At 31.0% G+C, this 23,403-nt stretch overlaps 1 protein-coding gene across 2 annotated transcripts in view; it reads right to left on the reverse strand.

The window, feature by feature from the left end:
• The window catches only part of LOC127720461 (uncharacterized), a 43,435-nt gene that overhangs the window by 15,975 nt on the left and 4,057 nt on the right, over nucleotides 1-23,403 (reverse strand). For both annotated transcript variants that reach the window (XM_052227046.1, XM_052227045.1), the window contains exon 2: nucleotides 4,264-4,809. In XM_052227046.1, the coding sequence (XP_052083006.1) occupies nucleotides 4,264-4,792 (529 nt within the window). In that variant the 5' untranslated portion in view covers nucleotides 4,793-4,809. The remainder of the gene's footprint in view (nucleotides 1-4,263; nucleotides 4,810-23,403) is intronic.

The raw sequence follows: 23,403 nt of genomic DNA on the forward strand, positions 1-23,403 counted from the left end.
AAATCAGAGAAAACTATCAATGATTGGTTTTAAAGATATTACTATCTTATGCAGAATAACTGTTGTAAATTCTTTAATAGCTCCAAACTGAACCTTCTTAGCATCAGTATTCAATATTATTAAAGACTATATATCAAAATTTAAAAAACATAATAATATTTAACTTAATCTTGGACAATAAAAGAGAAAAGGTTAAAATATCTGTTGTTTGTGCAAATTATGCTAACGGAGGATTCCACATGTTTGATATAAATAAATATATTGAATCATTAAAAATAAATTGGCTTAACAGATTAGTTAACAATGATGATATGTTACCGAACTGGAAAGTTATTCCTCAGTTCTACTTTGATAAACTAGGGGAAAATACTTAATTTTCTATATGAACAAAGATAAAACACAATATATAGATAATTTAAAAAATAATGCAACACTCTTTAACTTAGATTGATTAAATCTGGTGTGAAATTGAAAATAGTAAAACAGAAAAATTTCTAAATAATTTTATTAAAATAAGGAAAGTAATAATATGGAGAAATAAATACATAAAATTAAATGGTAAATGTCTAATCTATAATCAATGGATTAAAAAAATAATATACTATATATTAATAATATCCTGGATGATAATGGAAATCTTTCTCAAAATTTGATATCAAACAAACGATCATCTCATTGTAATTGGTTCTCATAATATACAAAATGTAAAAAAAAACCATTACCAAATCAATGGTTAAATTTAATTATAGAAGAAAAATCAAAGCGAACAAAAGTTTATTTTTACAAAAAAATGGAAATAGTATGAAAGAATTATAAAACGTATGAGTTACAAAACGTAACAACAAAAGATATATATATATATAATATACTCAAACAATCTGACATAGAAACACCAATAGATTTTGTAAAGTGGAGAAATATTTTGCAAGTTGAAGATATTAACTTGAAAATAAAACACAATATACTGTTTATATTTAGATACTTAAAATATAATAAATTGAAAATATTAAGGTGTAAATTATTACATTGGATACTGCCCTGTAAACAAATATTAGAAACGTGGAAAATAGTAGATACTCCTTTATGTAATATATGCAATGTTGAAGAGAATTATGAACATTCTTTATCACCTGCAAATATTTTAAAACTTTTTCGGAAAGTATTAGATTAATTCTTTATAAACTCAAAATGGGATATCACATCATAAGCTTAGAAAACTTAATACTCGGATATAAAATAACTGATAAAAGTATTATGAAATTATTTTTTTGTAACAATAGTAATATTTAATACAAATAAAGCATACTACTTTAAGAAAAAGAAGTAAATGTGTTATTTATATTAAAGTATGAATATCTTTTCAAGTACTAAAATGAATTCACATGCGTCTCTGTTTAAAGTGTCTCTTACTTATTTTATTAATTTGTGTATATTGAAATGAGGCATAGTCGACAGTTAAGCACATTTTCGTAGATAATTTCATTTGCAATAATAACATATATTCATTTTAAAATTAAGAAAAGTCACCTGTTTACGATAACTGTGATTGAAATACCACATTTTTTTTATCTTATTATACAAATTCCTGTAAAATATTTCAAAACAGCAATCAAATTTCGGGATTTAACTATTTACTGTTACATTTCAGCATGTTTCACAAATGGCACACAAACTCCAGTGTTACTGGATTAACGAAAATAAGTTTTTCACATATTGTACTGAAACGTTTACTTGATTGATCTAGTGGAAACGTTACGTAATTGTTGGAATTGGAGAACACATGATTAAAGTCCTTTGAAATATTCCATTTTATTCTTGCAAGATTTACAGTATGCAAAATAAGGGCGTATTAATACATGTATTACGTTCATTGAAATCTAAACCACGACTACAGACACAGGCATAAATAACAGGCTGTGATATATGCACACCGTAAGAAGAGACCAAAGAAACATCCACATCTAAAAAGGCACAATTAACAACGGGAATCGAAAAATCGTATTTTTTATCAAGAGCGTCACGTGTTAAGCTGAATTACTCAAATCTCGAAAAGGACAATTATTGCTGTGTGTCAGATTAATTCAAAATAAGTTCCTTTGGCTGATTTGAAAGGTATGTCTATGTTAAGCAGGTATACTTTTTTCTAAGTGCTCTAAAGATTGTCTTTTGATTTAAAATACACTTTATATGATGCTGTAGATTGATTGATCTCTGGTTGCTTAACGTCCAGTGGCAAACATTTCATGCATTTAGGACGAGAATATATTAACAATAAGTATAATAGGTAGATCTGTCCAGGATGACAGTCTGGACATTTGAACTGTCACTGGTAAATGAGGATATATCGGCCAAGGATAGATATTAAGCCTTGCAACACGCTACCTTAGGACACTCATGTAATCGTTACAAGGCTTCATAACGTCAGGAGAGCGTGGCACTTTCTTTCCAGGAGGCATCGCTTTCAACATCCTATTCTGACCGGAAGATGAAGCGTACTTGCTCATTCTGCACAACCAAACGGACGCCCCACTTTCATGCACGATAATTGTCACGCCATTTGGAAGCAGACAAAGGTAACCATATTGCTTTCCCATAATCTACTTAGACTTATTTTTACTCTGTTACCCACATATAGATAGTTTCTCATTATTAGAGCATACACAGTTGACATATATATATTTAATTTCCAGAGGTACACTGATTGTGCTTTGTTTTCAATTTATTGGTTTTGCTAGATTGGAAAGGGGAATCTACAAAGGAAGATAGTATAATTCTAATTTATATAATACTATTTAAGAGGCATTATTTCAACAGACTTAAAAAGATTTATTCGGATAAGTTATTATTCAAATTGATGTTCAATCTTCGTTGGATTGATTGCTTTAGGTCTAGTGATATATAAAGGTTATGCAAGCTCGGAATCGGAACATTTAACATTTAAATAATAGAAACTTTCTGTTTTAGAGGTTAACCCGAATGAAGGGCGTGAAATTTTAACTGCCACTGGAAAGCAGTAGTGAGTTGCATAGGGGTAGACATTTTGCAATGCATCAGGCCACCTACGGATCCCTCATAGAGTTATTGTAAGGGTTCTTGAATGTGCAGATAACGTCAATACTTTGGGTTTCTTCTTTGGATAAAATACATTTCTTGTAATCATATTCATATCTACAAAAAACCTGATATCGTTAAAAGCAGTACAACGGATAACAAATTGATACATTCTACTGCAGAAAATGCCCAGGTTAGATTTATGTCAGTTAGTGTTTCTTTGTTGAATCAGATTTTTGTTTATATAGTGATTAAAATTAAATTACAATGTTGACTGCTGTTCCCCAATTTTTGACGTTTTTTCCTAATATGTCTGTTTGTTTTGCTCACACATTGTTGTCAATATAATGGAATTCTATGCGAAAGTCATACACGTAAGAGGTTTAGCTAGTTAAAAAAAACTGTTTAATCCCCTCTTTTCAACATAAGGGAATGTCTGTACCAAGTCAGGTATATGACAGTTGTTTTCCATCCGTTAGAACTTGATTTTGCCATTTTATAAAGGACTTCCCGTTTTGAATTTCCCTTGGAGTTCGGTATTTTTGTCATTTTACTTTTATACCAGGAAGCTGTTACATTAATGCCTATGTGGTTTATAGAACTGTTTACACTTCCGGATCACCCACACACACACCTGACCTAGCTTTGCTTTAAAGATGTTGGAATTGTATTTTGAGCTCTTCTATATCGGTGTCTCTACTGATAACAGTCAATTATGGTTCGTCCTGGTAAACCTTCTTTTCATTTTAAGCGCTGGGTTTAAAGAATATACAAGTAACATTTTTATTAGGATTAAAAAAGAGACTTCAATTGACCAATCCGCCTATTGGGTGCCTATCACTGGATGTAACCTTTTACTATATTTAAACACAATAACATGACAGGAGTCTAAGTAGAGCAGGAGCTGCTGACCCTTCTTAGTTTAACACCGTTTTTGTTAGGTTCTTGTAGCTCAGTTTTCGTTTCTCTACGCAATGCTTGTTATTGTTGTCTGCCCTTTCGTCTCTACCCTTTCTTGCACCAATGCAACTGGGGATTATTTTTTTCTTTGTTTGGCTTTTACGCTGAAATATTTAGCTATCGTAGCGTATCCAAATATTGAAGCTTTTTTTACAACAAAATCTGTTCTTGTGGAAGTACACGAGTATATTGTTAATATATATACCATTGAACTGCTTGAAAGTAAACGAGTATTATGTTAATATACGTTACCATTGACCTGCTTGACTTCCCTCAGTTTTGAAACTATGTCAGTAGGATTTAATTTCGATTGGCAAATTGCGTGGTACAATTCTACACAGGTATTCAGATTAAGGAATTTATCTACCCTCTTTAGTACGTCATGTGTTGTAGTACAAACTTCTTCATAGTAGTCTTCGGAAATATCGTCGGACTTCATTCTGATAATTTCATTCGTTCCATTTAATATTCGTTGAATATCATCGATGATTTCAACGTCTTCATCGCTTGGAACATTTCCCCACTTACACTTCGGTTCAGGCAATAAATGTTCATAACGTAATATCTTATAGCATAATTCGATTGTGAAATCAACCATATTTGGAAGTTTGTCCATTAATGCTATTTCACTAACCGTTAGAACGGCACGTATGTCTTTCTGTTTATATTTCTCTGTCAATCCTCTTGAAGTAATGTATTCTTTTAATATACCTTGCATGACTTGTGGAAATAGTCTTATGACAAAACTGCCTAGCACCGCTTGTCTTTCTGTTGATGACATATTAAGAGTTGTTGTGTCTAAAATATATACCAAAAAAACATTTTAACAAAGACGTTTAATGCTTTATTTATACAGGCGGAAACCCAGTTGAGATTAAACGAAAGAAATGGAATCCTTAGTTAAGAGAAGGTAAAAAAGACGAAGTTAGTAAATTTTAATTGTTTACATCTGTTTCTATGGGCTTTAAAAGTTTAATGAATGTGCCTATTCTAGTATTTTATGTATCTCATGTATGTGTTTTTATTTAAATTATTGAATTAAGCTTCGACATATTTGTAAACTTTGATATTATAGAAAATATTTCACAAACGGTCGATTTTGGTAGGTGCAAATTCTAGTGGATCTTTTTCGTGCATGAGCATAAATTCCGCCGAAAAAATTTCCAAAGAAAGATAACAGATTTATCTTCCCAATGCATCAATTTGAATCTCTGCCCCCGGTGACAGTTTTTTGGGAAAAAATCCCCAACATAGGCAATAATTTCATCGAAAAGAGAAAATCGAGTACACCTTTTTAGGTTCAGGCGTGTTTGAGTTGACTATTCTGTCTTGAAAACGTATAAAAGTAAAATATTTGATACATCATCTCGCTTCCGATTCTATTTTTTTTAATATTTAAGCTGTAGGTTGATACAAAAACATTAAAAATTTACAATACTAAAAGATAAAATATATGGGTCAAGTGAAATACCTTTCTTATGATTCATAACAACAGAGTTATCGTGTTCGAATAACAAATGTTTTGCTAAAAGTACTAGACGGCAAACTTTTCTGTTGGATCTTAAAAATGCAGAACTTCAAAAAAACTTAATTATTTGTGTGTGTTATCTAGGGTAATTAGTCTTCAACCTCTGAAATTTTTACTCTGCCCTTCCACGAAATAATTAATTAGAATTTTTTAAAATATATTTGAACTTTCGAAAATTCCCCTTAACAACCGATCAGACAATAGTTTTAAGTTGACCCAATGCATAAAAGTACATTTAATGATGCTCAATAGCTAGTAGATACATTTGTCTTTTAAAATACAACTGGCATTTAAGGATCGTAATGATACTATGCGGATAAATTTATCGGTTTTCAAGAGCTAAATTGACAGCGCGTCATCACTACAATGGCTTCTATTTTTACGATTACAAAAATTACGTGGCGTAATGGGAAGATAATTTTGACGAAGTAGAATCCTGACTGCATAAAGTCAACATATGCATAATAAGAAAGATGAATAAGGAATGATTGATGTTTGCTTAACGTCTAATGTCAAATATGGCATGCCTTTGCAGGACGAAAGCAAATTAACAACAACAACAAAAAATTAGTAGTTCCACTGAAAGAGGCCGTCCGGGATGAAGGTTGGAAAAAGTTGAACTGCCACTGGAGAATGACGCTATATTCGATAGGTTCAGACATTTAAACTTGCAACAGGCCACCTAAGGACCCCAAAAAAAATTGTTAAGAAGTGAAACAAGTATAAGGACGAGTGACACATGTGAAGCAGGATCGGCTTAGCCTTCCAAAGCACATGAAATCACCAATATTTTGTATTTCATATTTTTTAGTTGTCTTTAATCATTCAACATTCTTTAAAACAGGAATGCTGTTAATTTTAGATCATTTCGAGCATTTCCACAAACAATTGAACCCTCAAAGTTTGACCGTTATTAAATCTCCATGAAAGTATAGCTTCTTTAAGTAGTATATATCACAATGGTATTGTTATATTAATATCAGAAGGACACTTGTAATCACCAAACATGATATAGTAAGGCGAAAATTTTTAAATTAAACACGGTGAATTAATGTCAACAATAATTTGATTAAGAGCAATCTTCAAATGTAATGATAATACCAGTAGCAATAATACATAGGCACTTACTCAGGTCTCTTATAGGTTAAAAAATTAAAAGTTAACAAATAACAATTGTGTCATATCTCAATTATTTTTAAACGTATTTGATTTGATTATTGTGACTCTTTAGTTTAATGATTGCTATAAAAAGAACAGATGACTGATAAATGGGTATTGTTAAAACATTAATGTCTCTTTATTGTAAATCGCTTTTTCGAGTTGGTTGCAATCATTTTAGTACAGTTTAATTTGTATTATTTTTGTATCTCTAAAAATCTTATATTGATTATTTTACACTATTTCCCTTACCCAATTGCAATCAAATACATCTTCTCATTAAACAATGCTTTTAACTTCCTTTGGTCTTGGATGAATGATTGTTTCATTGGCGATCCCACAGCATATCCTTTTTTTAATATTTTCTATGTAAAATAATAGCAAATTTCTTACACTTTGCAAAGAACTATATTGTTTCAACAACAAATACACAGAAGATGATATCATCAAAATGTTTGTATTTAACGTCGAAAGCATAATATTTCTCTAGCCTTGTAAGTAAATATATGTATAAAAAGTATTGATAAAAAAGAACTTCAAAGCAAATTCAAAAAGTAGGAAGTCCATTTAATCTGACAAAATCAAACCTTCAAATATCTATCCAAACGAACGAATAGAAAACAACTGTCATCTTTCTGACTTAGTAAAGGCAAACAGCTTCGACAGATTGTTGTTCTATCTATATCAAAACAAAAGAAAGGATGTCTTAGCTTTGAATATTTGAATCTCATTCATTCATTGAAATATTATTTTTTTGGCCGTGCTTCATAATTGATAATCATAGATACAATTTTTTTTCATTGCCATACTGTAAAACTATATTACAAATGCAATTAAACGTTCTTACTGTCCCTTTTATGTTTGTTCCGGAGTTTTAATTGCTGCAATCAGTTTATAGGATACTTCTCTTCCAGTCAAAGGGCTAACAATTTAATCAAAGATGTTTCTAAACTTGGACTTGTTATAAAACAACTTTCTTTTCCTGACCATCGTTGAAAGATAATGTTAAAACTTATATTTGGTTTATTGCTATTAACTATCAGATGCGTGGATTTATTTTTTATAATCTGTCAAAATCGAAACGTGCGACAAATTCAAGGTTAAAAAGTTGACTTTTTGACCGAGAAGTGAAAATTATTAACAAGAATGACTACGACGAACTGTTATAATTCTTTTGCAAAAAAGGTTTGCCTATAATGATTATTTTTTTCGCAATATGTAATAATGCGATCTCGCGCGGAAAAACCCCGGGTCAATTGTTTGGTTGAATCCCCGAAAGGAATTATTGATTCTCAGAAGTAAGTTACCTATTCTGCTCGTTTTTGATCCCTTTAATCAATTCTGGGAGGGACCTAAATGATCCGAATGTCTGTCCCAATCATAAATCTCTTTTTTCTAGTGGAATTTAACAAAAACATGAGTATCAATAATCCTTTTGGGTCTTAAACAAAACATTTGGCTCGGGGTTTTTCCGTTCGCTATATATTTTTTTTTCGGAGTTGAATTTAACAAAATCAAACATGAGTTTAACCCATTGTTGAAGGCTGTACGGTGATCAATACTTGTTTATTTCTGTGTCGTTTGGTCTCTTTTTAAGATTTTTTCATTGGCAATCATACCACATCTTCTTATTTATATATTGCTTGAAATCTTAGTTGAACTATCGTGCGGAACCAACATTTTGTAAAACAAGTATTGATAACGTCTAACCCATACCTCAGGTACATAATATTCTTCAGTAGCTTGTGCCATAAAAGATATTATCAGAAATCTAATTCTAAACCTATACCTCAAGTACACAATGTTAAACAAAGGAGGATTTGCTTCATAAAAATAGAACAATGATTGAATTACATGAATAATCTCTACTATATGTCACGGATTTATTTAAACTTTAAACTTTTGTGACGATTTGAACATTTCAATACAATTGACTGATATTTGTTAAAGACCAAATTTGTTATTCAATTACATTTAAAGTTCTTAAGTATTTGTTCCATAAAAGATATTATCGGACATTTTTTTGTATTATGCAATAAATGCTGCCTGTAAAATTATTTATAACTTGTAAAAACATTAAACCAAAAGGCATCAACAAGTGCGTATTCCAAAAATTCAAGGAACAAGACGACAACTACCAGACCGCCATATTTATTCCACGATATCGCAAGGAATACGTTGTTGGAATATATTTCACATTATAGAGCGTTCTCTTGAAAATCCATCCAATTGTAAGCAAGACATTTGTCAGTTGTTTACTAGTGCTGGGTCGAAACCGCTTCTGGTTGACTGTTAGTCCCTGAGTGTATCATCTCTCAGTAGTCGGCCCAAGGCACTAACATGATTTATACATTATCTAAAGTTCCAACAGACACAGTATACTTAAGACGAATTTGGCTTTTTTTTAGGTCCCTTATGATCACTTACCTTCTAAACTTTCAGCGTATGTATACAGTCCTCGCTTTCAAATGTTTGGGTTTGAGCGTTCCGGATGAACTTCAATTCAGTAAAGTGTTTCTGACGCATAAAAGTTGAAAAGCATTTATTTGATTTATATTATTGAATTATATTAACTGGCATAATGTTGAAATTTTGGTTTTTTCTTAAGACAAAACAATGCATGAAAATTTGCCATTGAACTTTAATGATAGAAAAATAAGCTAATAAATAATCAACTAATTTTGACAACAAGTGAACGTGATGGGTGGTCCTAACCTTTACAGTAAGTTAACATGATAACCAGTTTTTTTGGGCTGGCATAACTTAATATGCGACAGGTTTAACGAGTGCTTCGACCGGTCCTAGTACCGAAAAGGGAAGGAACAAATATGTACCAATCCCAACAATCATAATTAAAAAATACAGACCGTCAAAAACTGCTAAAATATATTAACTATTCGTACTTAAATTATACTTTATTTCACATCTCGTATTATTGAAATTATTTAACTTGTCTTTAATTATTTTTACATTTGTCTTTTTAGGGCCATTTATAGCTGACTATGCGGTATGGGCTTCGCTAATTGTTCAAGGCCGCACTGTGGCCTATAGTTGTTAATTTCTTTGTCATTTGGTCTCTTGTAGAGAGTTGTCTCATTTGCAATCATACCACATCTTCTTATTTTTATAATTAAAACAGTATAAACTATATCTCATATTTTTTTCCACTCTGTTACTCTCGCTCATTTGAAAAAGTCGACTACATCTTTCCATCAAAAAGTGATTATCACGTCCGTTAGTCTCTACTGATTGCTAGTGGCATTAGCTATGGTAGCGCATACATAAAATTAAGAATGGAAATTTGGAATGTGTCAAAAAGACAACAACCCGACCACGAGCAGAAAACAGCCGAAGGCCACCTATTGGTCTTCAACACGGCTAGAAAATCCCGCACCGGAGGCCCGCTTCAGCTGGCCCTTAAACAAAAATGTGTACTTGTTCAGTGAATAATGACGTCATACTTAACTCTAAAACATATTAATGAACTGAAAGTGAAAATCATACAAGACTAACAAAGGCCAGAGGATCCTGACTTGGGACAGGCGCAAAAATGCGGCGGGGTTAAACATGTTTAGTGAGATCTCAAACCCACCCCCCTATACCTCTAGCCAATGTAGAAAAAACAAACACACAGCAATACGCACAGTAAAACTCAGTTTAAAAGAAGGCCGAGTCCGATTTCAGAATAGGTAACAAAAGAAACTAAGCAAAATGACATGATACATAAATTAACAAAGGACTACTATACATCTATACTTTTTTTAAATATTATCTACTAAATGAGAATCGTAGATACAAATTTCTTACTCTTTGTAAAGAACATTATTCCAACAACAAATACACCGAAGAAAATATTTGTTGTTTGATTGTTTGTTCTTAACGCCATTGTCAGCACTGCTTGAAATATCGTGGCGGTTAGTTAATATTGGCGGAGGAAGCCGGGATGCACTGTCGCTATTTTGAGTTGGTTGCAATCATTTTAGTACAGATAAATTTGTACAATTTTTTTATCTCCAAATATTTTATATCGCATATTTTGTTAACTACTGCATATTTCCCCCTGCCTAATTGTAATCGACTACATCTCATTAAAACAATGTTTCACTTCCCTTGATCTAAGGTGAATGATTGTCTCATTGGCGATCCCACAGCGTATCTATTTTTATATTTTCTACCAAAATAATGGGAATTGAAGATACACATTTCTTACACTTTGCAAAAAACTATATTGTTCCAACAACAAATACACAGAGGATGACATCAACAAAATATTAGTATTTTACATCGACAGCATAATATTTGACGAATTTTGTAGACAAATATATATTAAAAGTTTTTAAAAAGAAGAACTCCAAAGCATATACAAAAAGGAGGAAGTCGATTAAATCTGACAAAATCAAACGCGCAAATATCTATATACCCAAATAAATAGAAAACAATTGTCATATTCCTGACTTGGTACAGGCAAACAGTTTGGTTAAAATTGGTACTTATTGTGAACGCAACAGACCTCGACATCTTGTGGTTCTATTTTTACAAAAGACAAAACAATAAATTCCCTAGATCTGAGTGTTTGCATATATATTTCTTCAAAAATGGTAATCATATATACACATTTTTCATTATCATACTGTAAACCTATATTACAAATGCATTTACACTTTCTTACTGCCCCCATCAATAGGTCTCAATTTGTCCTCAATCAGTTAACAGATTCTTCCTGTCCAGTTGAAGGGCTCTCAATATAATCAGAGATGTTTCTAAATTTTGTGCTTATTTCAAAAAAAAAATTCTTTTTCGGACCATCGTTGAAAGATAAAGTGAAAACTATGTGTAAAATAGAAGCGCTAAAACAATTGTAAAGTTATAATTAAACAGTTATATTTAGTTTATTAAAACTATCAAATGCATGTATTCTCCTTTTAATAATCAGTTGATTTCTGATTTGCTTTCAAAATCGAAACGTGTGACCAGTTCAGGGTTATAAAGTCAAGTGTTGACCGAGAAAGGAAAAAAAGACGTCCGAAAATAATAAACCAGATCAAACTGTTACAATTCTTTCGCCAATATTAATTTGTTTTCGCAATAATGCGACCGCAAGCGGAAACCCTGGGTCAATTTTTTGGTTGAAGACCCTAAATGATTATCAAATGTAAGAATCACTTACTCTGCTAGTTTTTGAACCCTTGTTACAATACTTCGGAGGGACCTGAAATGAACCGAATGTGTGTCCATATCCAATAAAACCTCCATTTCTAGTGGATATTAACCCGAAAAAAAAAACATTGCTTTCAATTCCAGTTGACCTACCGTGCAGAAGCAACGTATTGTAAAACAAATATTGGTAACGTACAACCCATACCTTACGTACAGAAACATCTTAAGTATTTTGTGCCATAAAAGCTATTGTCAGAAATAGTAGTTATAAACCCATACCTTACGTACAGAATGTTAAACAATGGAGGACTTAATTCATAATACTTGTTATAATAAAACAATGATTGATTGAAATGCATTTCTGTTCTCTACTATATGTTACGGATTATAATATTTATTTAAACTTAAACATGTTAAACGTTTTGGACGATTTGAACAAAAAAATGATATTTGTTATAGACTAACTTGTTATTAAATTACATTTAAACTTCTTTTAAACTTTTAAAATAAAAGACATCAACAAGCGTGTATTCCGAAAAAAATCAGTAATAAGACGACAACTACCAGACCTCTATATTTATTCTGCGATATTGCAAAGAATACGTTGTTGGGATATCTTTCACATTATATAGCGTTCTCTTGAAAATCCGTCCACTTCGTAAGCATGTCATTTGTCAGTTGTTATTTTCATTTACTAGTGCTGGGTCGAAACCGCTTCTGGTTGACTGTTAGTCCCTGAGTGTATCAAACGCTCAGTAGTCGGTCCTCGGCACTAACATGATTTATACATTATCTAAAGTTCCAACAGACACAGTATACCAAAGACGAATTTGGCCATTTGTTTTAGGTCCCTTTCGATCACATAGCTTCTAAATTTTCAGCGTATGTATACAGTCCTCGCTTTCAAATGTTTGGGTTTGAGCGTCCCTGATAAACGTCGATCCAGGAAAGTCCTTCTGACGCAAGAAATGTGTGAAGTATTATTTTGATTTATATCAAACAGGCATTATGTTGAGATTTTCCTTTTTACTTAAACAAAACCATGCATGAACATTTGCCATTGGATTTTTAAGGAAAGACAACAAGTGAGCGTGATGGATGCAGTCCTAATCTGTACATCATAACCAGTTATTTGGACTGGTATAAGTTAACATACTTCAGGTTGAATAACCGCTTCGACCGGTCCTAGTACAGAAAAAGGAAGGAAAATATATAGATCCATCCCAACAAGAATCATATTTAAAAAAAAAACCCATATCGTCAAATACTGCAAATATATTGTAATTAACCATTTGTATCTTAATTATATGAATTGCACAAAGATAACCAATGTGAGAAAACAGCGATATGACATGTGAATTACGTTTCATGAACTTAAGACGGAACTGAGTAATTTTATTATCCAATAATGTATCAAGCATGATATACACCATCATCAAGATACATAAGGGGTTAAAATGCAATTCCTGTCAAAATGTAAAAACAAAATGAATGTTGACACATCATCATTCAGGTGTAAAAATGTGAAAATATGATACTAACATTCAATAGATTATTTTTAAAAAAGATAAAATTAACAAATAATATTTCATTAAAGTGTCTTATTTGTCAATAATTTGTAAATTCATTTGAATGGATTATTGTGACTCTATCGTTCAATTAAACTTTGTAATAATAGAAACTGTTGATCGATAAATAAGTATTGCTATTAAAACATATATCTTTCTTTAAGATTGTCAATCGGCATTCAGGGATTGGTTGCACAGCCATTGAAATCTGTTAAATACAGTTTAATTGTAGATCATATTTTTGTACTCTCGCTTATTTTGAAAAATCGACTACATTTTCTCATGAAACAGTGATTATCACGTAATTCAGTCTTTACTGAATGATTGCATTATTGGCAATAATAGTTTATATAATTGTTTTTATATTATCTCCAAAAAATTATAATCATAGATACAAATGTCTTAAAATTTGAAAATAATATTTCTCCAACAACAAATACACGAAATATGATATACCAAAAAACATTGATAGATCGATTGTTTTTACTGTTGCCATATAATTGCGTTCCATTATTATTGGTGCATTGCCCGATCACCAGTAACATGTCTGTATATTTGAACAAATAGTTTTTATTTTAATGGGTACTAATTGTACATCACTACTGGCTACCTTGTTGTTATAATTTTATTAATACAAAACGAAACAAATCTTAGAAATGTCTTAAGTTTGAGTTTTTACATTACATATATCTAAATGGAATGTGATTTTTTTCTGCCGACATTATTTTACTCTTTATACTGACACAATGAACTACTTCAAACTAGGATCTATGGATGCAAGATGTGACTATACTAATTGTCCTTTTTTCAATTGAAAATCTCAGTTGTTATTAGTCATCTAGCGAAACGTTTGATAATCAAAACTAATACATGTCTGAAAACATTTTACTGACTTATCATTCAATCGTTCAAATCCATAAGATACAAATATAATACTGAAGTTCAAAAACATATCGTTGTGTACTTTTTGACATTATTTATTTAGTTTGCACTTGGGAATTGAACACATCTATATCAAAATGGTAACTTAAAGTTACATTGTACATTGGTTTTTGGTAGACACTCGTAATTACCATACATTGTAAGGTGGAAAATCTAAATTTTAACATGGTAAATTTATGCAAACAAGAACATGATAATACCAGTTTCGAGTATCAATAAGCATTTGCTGAGTTATGTTATAGGTTTAAAGATACAGTTAACAAAGGATTTTTGATAACGGTGTCTTATTACGAAATAAGATCTAAACCAATTTGATTAGATGATTGTAATTCTTTTGTTAAATTAAAGTTTATAGTTAAAGGTAACTAATCGAGTATTGCTAATAAAACATAATTGTTCGTTAATATAACTGTCACTTGGCATTTAAATCTTTTGTTGAAATTGATTGATTTATTTGTGATTTCCTTCCGCCACATTAGCACAAAAGGGCTGTATTACGACGAGAGCTAATTCAAATATTTGAACAAAAGACAGTTTTTAAAATTCACACAAAAGGTCACTTTACTAAAACTTTAACTCATGTACATATCAAACTCGGTAAAACGATAAAAAGATATAACTTTAAAATCATTTTATACTTATTCAACATATTTAAAATTTTGGAATGTATTTACTTACATTTACGGATAAAGCAATATATTATATGACTTCCCAATGATATATGGCCCACAACGAAAGTAATAAAAACTGTCGCTTTATTAGATGCAAGTACATTTGTTCGGGAATCTATCCCCATACAAACAAAGGAAGTCGCATTCCTATTCTCAAAGTTCGGTTAATCAATAGAATATGATCTAAATTTTAGCTTAATATACTATAATACAGGCCTACATAAACATCACGCACAGCCAAATGGGCATCCCACTTTCGACTTAGAGGAATAAATATAAAGAGACATATTGTGAGAATATATATATGAAAGATTGTAGCAATGAACATTCATAATTGTTTTACATTTGTTTGGGCCTGTTATAGCTTGCTTTGAGATATGGGTTTTGCTTATTATTGAAGGCTATGCGACCTTTAGTTGCTAACATCTATATCATATGGTATCGTTGGTATCGGGGATAGTTGTCGCGTTGACGCAATCATACTTCATCTGCTTATTTAATATTTAGTTCATTCAGGTACTAGTAGTTAATTAGTTTGAAAAAGTAAAATCACAAATGTATGCCTTAGAATGTTACGTTAATTCGCTCTGATCATAAATTCGAAAATGTGTTGTTATTCATTCGTGCGTTTATTTATATGCAGGTACAACTTACACGAAAAAACCATAACTAAATATACCGAAATATAGACTTATCAACAATCAATGACATGACACCTGTCTGAAAGATCCGATAACTCTTTATTTCCTTTTATGTCACATCTTTACAAAATAATCAAGGAACCTCTATTCTACTGTTTTTGTAATATCTTTTCAAAACCAATTCTTGGTTTTAATAGATAGTTCTCTTTGTCAGACTTAAATCTTTCTTTTTATTTAGGAAGAATGAATATGAAACTATCATCTGCAAAGATTATTGAAGTAAAATCTCCCAATGTTTTATACTAATAATTAAAAAGCTACTGTTAAAAAAATCTGCTGTCGGAATTCACTTGTTACAAAAGTTTTCAAAAGTTACCATATTCTATTAATGTTGGCCAAATGTAATATGCCTTTGATCCCTATAATTGTACTTTTTCTTTATATCAACAGTTCTCAACATTTAATAATACCACCAACGACATATATCTTTAACTTAATTGATAGTGTTATGTAATGCAATATATGAATCATTATTTCGATTTCATATCATATTTTCTTCGTATAAAAATACGTTTCCCTAAGTTTTTAATGAGTTTGAATTATTGGCATTTGATAACAATATATATATATATATATATATATATATATTTATAAACAACAGTAAATATAAAGTGTACTAGTGTTTGAATGTATATGGGCAAAAGTTTGTTATAATGAATATTCAGAATTGTTATACATTTTTTCATGTCGAACTAGACTTCAATGTTTCATAACATTTTTTATTTGTAATATACGTTCGGTTTTGATCTTCCGGTATCTGTCTTCCTCGTCGATACATAAATACGAATATGCCTCTTACTGTCAACTTTATGCTAGATTAACTTTTGTTTTGTCATAATGTTGTAAAGAAATATTGATTTATGAGTATTGACTTTCTCTATCATTGATGCCTGGTGTTATTGTGCATAGTTGTAGGATAACGTTTTTTCAACATTGCAGCCGAAGCTATATATTCAATACAAAACAGTCCATATATATTACTGGTAATTTGTTTTCCTTTCCTGTGTAGACATAAAATCTGATATTTGATATCTTTTAGGGTTATATTTATTATAAAGCAAACAATTGTGAAAAATATCCAGTTTATCTCGTATCTAGATTCCACAGACTTATTTAAAGAAAAAAAGTTATGATTCACATTCATTTGTAATATTCCTTGCAACAGGACTGTATAGAATTTTATACATATTATTTTCAGCAAAGATCCTGAGGTTACTTGTAAATGAATATATTATTTGCTTAATTTCTGTATTTACTTTCATCAGGCTGGCTCAAACCCAAATATTTGAAAGTATAAGACACACGTAAATAACTATATGAATAAATTTATCTTATGTAAACTATGCCTGAGGGAATTGAAAACTTAGCTTCTTCATTTTCAACGGATAATTTACTGTTTAAGTTCTGAAGTCTACGATGCAGTTTGTTCGCCGATGTTTCGGTACAGGTTAGATTGATCTCTAATGCGACTGATTGAGATCTGCGAATCTGCTTTCGATAATGGAGTAATATATTTATGTTATTTTATAATCACAATAAATGATATTTGGAACAGTAAAAACCTGAAAAACAACGATAAGACAAACAAGTCTAAACAACCACTTAACAAAATAGTAACAGAGCAACAAAAAACAGTAAAAATGTGATGTTACCATCGTTGTTTCGGGTAGGTTATTATTTAGATCTAATACACATTAAATGTGTAATTTTCTTTTATTGAACAATGAAAATTGAATCCCAAATGTTCATCATTGCAATTCTGTCGTATATAAATTATACCTCCTCATTTGCATCATAGTTATAACCAAATCAATAATGACCGAATGGTAGAATAAAGCCGCTCGATAAAACACGTAATTATATCGCTATTCATATAAAGAAAAATTCCTGTAAAATTATAAACAATTAAAAAAAATAAACTGTGTTTTTTTTAACAACCGCGTGTTGACTATATTAAAGATGATAACCTGTCAGAATACGTAGAAGTTTAAATGACCTTATGAATGTATTCAAATCACCCGAGGTTCATATTAACAGCAATTGCATTTTGGTGATTTGCTTTTGGATACTGCATTTAAAATGCTTGTCTTAATTAATTAAGTAATGTTAAGCTGAAGTCATTTAACATTTTACATTTATTCATATGTTAAAAAATGTCACATGTTAGGTTTTCGTATATATCGAGGCTTAAAAGCATATTTTACACCGGTTGTCCCTGTCAACATTTTTATTATAAACTTTTGTATGATGTCATGTATACAGTCCTTGGATGGTGTAAACTTCCCACTCACACCATACACCATTACACCATTCACCATACACCATTACACCATACACCTTGTGCCATTACACCATACACGTTACACCTTTGCACCATACACCTTACACATTACACCATACACCATTCCCCATTCTATTTACACGATCCGAAATTACCCATAATGCAATTAAATTTCAAAGAAAGCGTGCGACTACAAAATTATTTATTTGATTTAAAAAACGAATTTTGATCACAATATTGTAAATTAATGTATAAAATTAAAATCTCCGTGGTCATACCTATGATGGTTATATAAACAATACAGATTAAATATATATACATGTATTTGTAAATAAAGTACGCATAAAACTTTGCTTGTAATGCAAATTTATCCGCGATCTGCCTATCTATAAATTAAAAACGATATTGGTTACAATGCTATTATTATCGGTTTTAACATGTATCGTAAATCTTATAAACTTGGTTTTCAGATAAAATCGACAAACAATGCCAAAAATGAATACTTCAGGATGACTGGTACATGTACAACATGTACAACAAAATTATTTTAAGCATCAACCAAAACTGACCATATTTGCACTTATAATTATAAAATTGAGAATCGAAATGGGGAGTGTGTCAATCTGTTAATTTATATAGGGTTAAAAAATTTGGAAATATTTTTGCCCTCCTTTTATTAAAAATATTGTCTCGCTACAAAATTTCAGTAATTTTGATACCTCAGGCTGACTCATATAACAAAATTATTTAACTCATCAACCAAAACTGACCATAATATTTTCACTTTATTATATAGATCTATAAAGCCGCATAGTAAATCAGCAATATTTTGATGTCAGGGTGGATTGTATAATACAAATGACAGCAACATTGCAAAACAACATGTACAATGACAAAAATTTGTCCCCATCAATCTAGATTGCCAGCATGTCCTCTTTTTATTCAATATATTGTCTCGCAACAAAATTTCAGTAGTTTTGATACCTCAGGTTGACTCGTATAACAAAATTATTTTAAAGCATCAACCAAAACTGACCATATTTGCACTTTATCATGTAAATCTATATAGCCGCATAGTAAATCATCAATATTTTGATGTCAGAATGGATTGTATAATACAAATGACAGCAACATTGCAATACAATGACAACAAAAATTTGTCCTGATCAATCTAGATAGCCAGGATGACCTCTTTTATTCAAAATATTGTCTCGCAAGAAAATTTCAGTAGTTTTGATACCTAAGGCTGACTAGTATAACAAAATTATTTAAACGCATCAACAAAAACTGACCATGTTTGCACTTTATTATGTATATCTATATAGCCGCATAGTAAATCAGCAATATTTTGATGTCAGGATGGATTGTATAATACAAATGACAGCAACATTGCAATACAATGGCAACAAAAATTTGTCCCCATCAATCTAGATAGCCAGCATGTCCTCTTTTTATTCAAAATATTGTCTCGTAAGAAAATTTCAGTAGTTTTGATACTTCAGGCTGATTTGTATAACAAAATTATTTTAAAGCATCAACCAAAACTGACCATATTTGCACTTTTAATATTATGTATATCTATATAGCCACATAGTAAAGCAGCTATATTTTATTGTCAGAATAGGTTGCATTATACAAATGACAGCAACATTGCAACACAATGACAACAAAAATTATCCCCATCAATTAAGATTGCCAGCATGTCCTCTTTTTATTCACAATATTGTCTCGCAACAAAATTTCAGTAATTTTGATACCTAAGGCTGACTAGTATAACAAAATTATTTAAACGCATCAACAAAAACTGACCATATTTGCACATTATTATGTATATCTATATAGCCACATAGTAAATCAGCAATATTTTGATGTCAGGATAGATTGTATAATACAAATGACAGCAACATTGCAATACAATGACAACAAAAATTTATTCCCATCAATCTCGATAGCCAGCATGTCCTCTTTTTATTCAAAATATTGTCTCGCAACAAAATTTCAGTAGTTTTGATACCTCCGGCTGACTCGTATAACAAAATTATTTAAACGAATCAACCAAAACTGACCATATTTGCATTTTATTATTATGTAAATCTATATAGCCGCATAGTACATCAGCAATATTTTGTTGTCAGAATGGATTGCATTATACAAATGACAGCAACATTGCAACACAATGACAACAAAAATTTGTCCCCATCAATCTAGATTGCCAGCATGTCCTCTTTTTATTCAAAATATTGTGTCACAAGAAAATTTCAGTAGTTTTGATACATCAGGCTGACTCATATAACAAAATTATTTTAAAGTATCAACCAAAACTGACCATATTTGCACTTTATTATGTAAATCTATATAGCCGCATAGTAAATCAGCAATATTTTGATGTCAGGATGGATTGTATAATACAAATGACAGCAACATTGCAATACAATGACAACAAAAATTTGTCCCCATCAATCTAGATAGCCAGCATGTCCTCTTTTTATTCAAAATATTGTCTTGTAAGAAAATTTCAGTAGTTTTGATACCTCAGGCTGACTAGTATAACAAAATTATTTTACAGCATCAACCAAAACTGACCATATTTTCACTTTTAATATTATGTATATCTATATAGCCACATAGTAAATCAGCAATATTTTGATGTCAGGATGGATTGTATAATACAAATGACAGCAACATTGCAACACAATGACAACAACAATTTGTTCCCATCAATCTAGATAGCCAGCATGTCCTCTTTTTATTCAAAATATTGTCTCGCAACAAAATTTCAGAAGTTTTGATACCTCAGGCTGACTCGTATAACAAAATTATTTAAACGAATCAATCAAAACTGACCATATTTGCACTTTATTATGTAAATCTATATAGCCGCATAGTAAACAACAATATTTTGATGTCAGAATGGATTGCATTATACAAATTAAATGACAGCAACATTGCAACACAATGACAACAAAAATGTGTCCCCATCAATCTACATGTAGATAGCCAGCATGTCCTCTTTTTATTCAAAATATTGTCTCGCAAGAAAATTTCAGTAGTTTTGATACCTCAGGCTGACTCGTAGAACAAAACTATTTTAAAGTATCAAACAAAACTGACCATATTTGCACTTTATTATGTAAATCTATATAGCGGCAGCCGCATAGTAAATCAGCAATATTTTGATGTCATGATGGAATGTATAATACAAATGACAGCAACATTGCAATACAATGATAACAAAATCTTGTCCGCTTTAATTTAGAGTGCCAGCATTTCATCTCTGTATTCGTTATATAAAACTGTCACTAAAGTCAGTATCAGTATCTGTATTTCCCACTTCCATGACTTCTGAATATGGACGGGTACATCACAGATTCCGTTTGGGCTATTGTGTGATGGGTTGGTCTGCGCATAAATTAGTCGTGCTTGCTGAGGTGTGATGATTTAAACTCAGTAGTTCAGGATGGTTTGTATAATAAAACTATTCCACCTCATCATCCAACAGTGTGACTGACATGACAGATTTCATTTGTACTTTATAATGAAAAGTATGAGAAGTTCTCTTCTAGGAAAAGTATACTGTTAGTATATTATGTCGGTTGGTTGATTTTGTTGGTGGCTAAATATCAAGTGGCAAATATTTCATTCCGTTTCACATAAGTATATTTTTTCGGACGTTCAAGATATCATTTATAATCCGTAAAGACAAATCTAACGAAATTGACGAGATTGTTCATAATTATACAACACCTTATGTGCAATAACACTGTACAATTTTCCTTTGAACATTTTTTGGAAAACAGAATCGTAAATCCAAGGCAAACATAGGTGAATGACGATAAAATATTTATAAAGAGACTGTCAAAGTGGGGAACGAAGCAACTTTAAAAATGATGTTGATAACCCGTGATATAAAAATACTGTTCCGATGCGTGGATAACCTTTCTATCCGCCTTCTAGTTTAAATAAAATCCTTTCTTTTATGATAACTGCATGTGATCACAAGTGTGTAATTTTAAAGCCATTGTTTGATGTAAATAAGAATATGAAAAAAAAAGATTTTTTAATATGTGTATATTAAATATAAATGACATAGAGTCTAACGAGTAAAGTAATTTGCTTTACTGGGAAAAAAGAACAATAGGATTATTATTATTGTTTATGTTTACAATCCGAAAAATTAAAATAAAATGAACTTCGGTTTCAACCAATGAAATGTCATACACCATTCATTCACACCATTCCCGATCGCACGTTACACAATCACACCATTCCTCATACACCATTACACCATTCCCCTTACACCATACACCATAGCACCATACACCTTCTACCATTGCACCATATGCCATACACCATTACACCATACACGTTATTTTGGGAAGTTTACACCATCCAAGGGCTGTACACATAAAGAAAGTTTGTTTGTTTTTATCACTTGTTTCATGATTATAGCAGAATGTATTATAAAATAACCGTAATTAGAAATCCATTTCTTCACAACGACGTCAGTAATGTTTTGATTTCATTTCTTTCTACAAGCAATTAAAAATGCAAGAATTAGACACTATAAAACATTTGTGCTATTAAGATTATATTTGCGAAGGTCGATTTTCCTATATGTAGGCAGATTGCAGATCTGTGATGGGTTATCTTTTTTTTGTGTCTTAATTTGGGGCAATTTCAATTACGTATATTGTTATGTATTTTGCTTTATAATAGACGTGTTAGGAAAGGGGTTTAAATACAACGCTGATGTTAAATACCAATACCGATACAAGATTTAAGTGTGGACTTTCTCAAAATGCAATTGCACTGAAAAGTATCCCGGCGTAGTATAATAGTTTAGATTTGTGGTGTGTTTGATACAACATGAAGCGAACAGTTAACGTCGACTCCAAATTTTAAGAAGTGCATTGGCCTTACGTAGATCTTCATACATTCATACATTAATTTGTATTTGTTTGATTTAAGAGTGCAAAACAAAACTTAACAAAAATATATGCAAGAGTAAAGAATGGGAATGACGGATTTTACGGCCACAAGTCCAAATATATATATTAAGCGATATGATTAGAATATGTTTAATAGTTAAATAACTTAGTTTGTCTCTCCACAATAGATATTTCCTATTTCCGTTGCAAAATATAGTTAGCATGCATTTTGTGTCCGGGGATACAGGAACGCGTATACATGTGTGGCTTAAACAAATTAGTACTAATCTGAACTCGTTATATCTATATATAAAAAAAGAAAATAAAAAGTGGACACAAGTGGATACAGTGCTATTTCTATATAAGACTTTAAGAAGCAGGGAGCTACAGTAGAGGGTTTTCTTGCTGCGAATAGTTTTAATGTTCAAGAAAACCACTTTCCATGAGCTATATGTGAT

Source organism: Mytilus californianus, unplaced genomic scaffold, assembly GCF_021869535.1.
Source record: "Mytilus californianus isolate M0D057914Y unplaced genomic scaffold, xbMytCali1.0.p SCAF_11, whole genome shotgun sequence".
Taxonomy (NCBI): domain Eukaryota; kingdom Metazoa; phylum Mollusca; class Bivalvia; order Mytilida; family Mytilidae; genus Mytilus; species Mytilus californianus.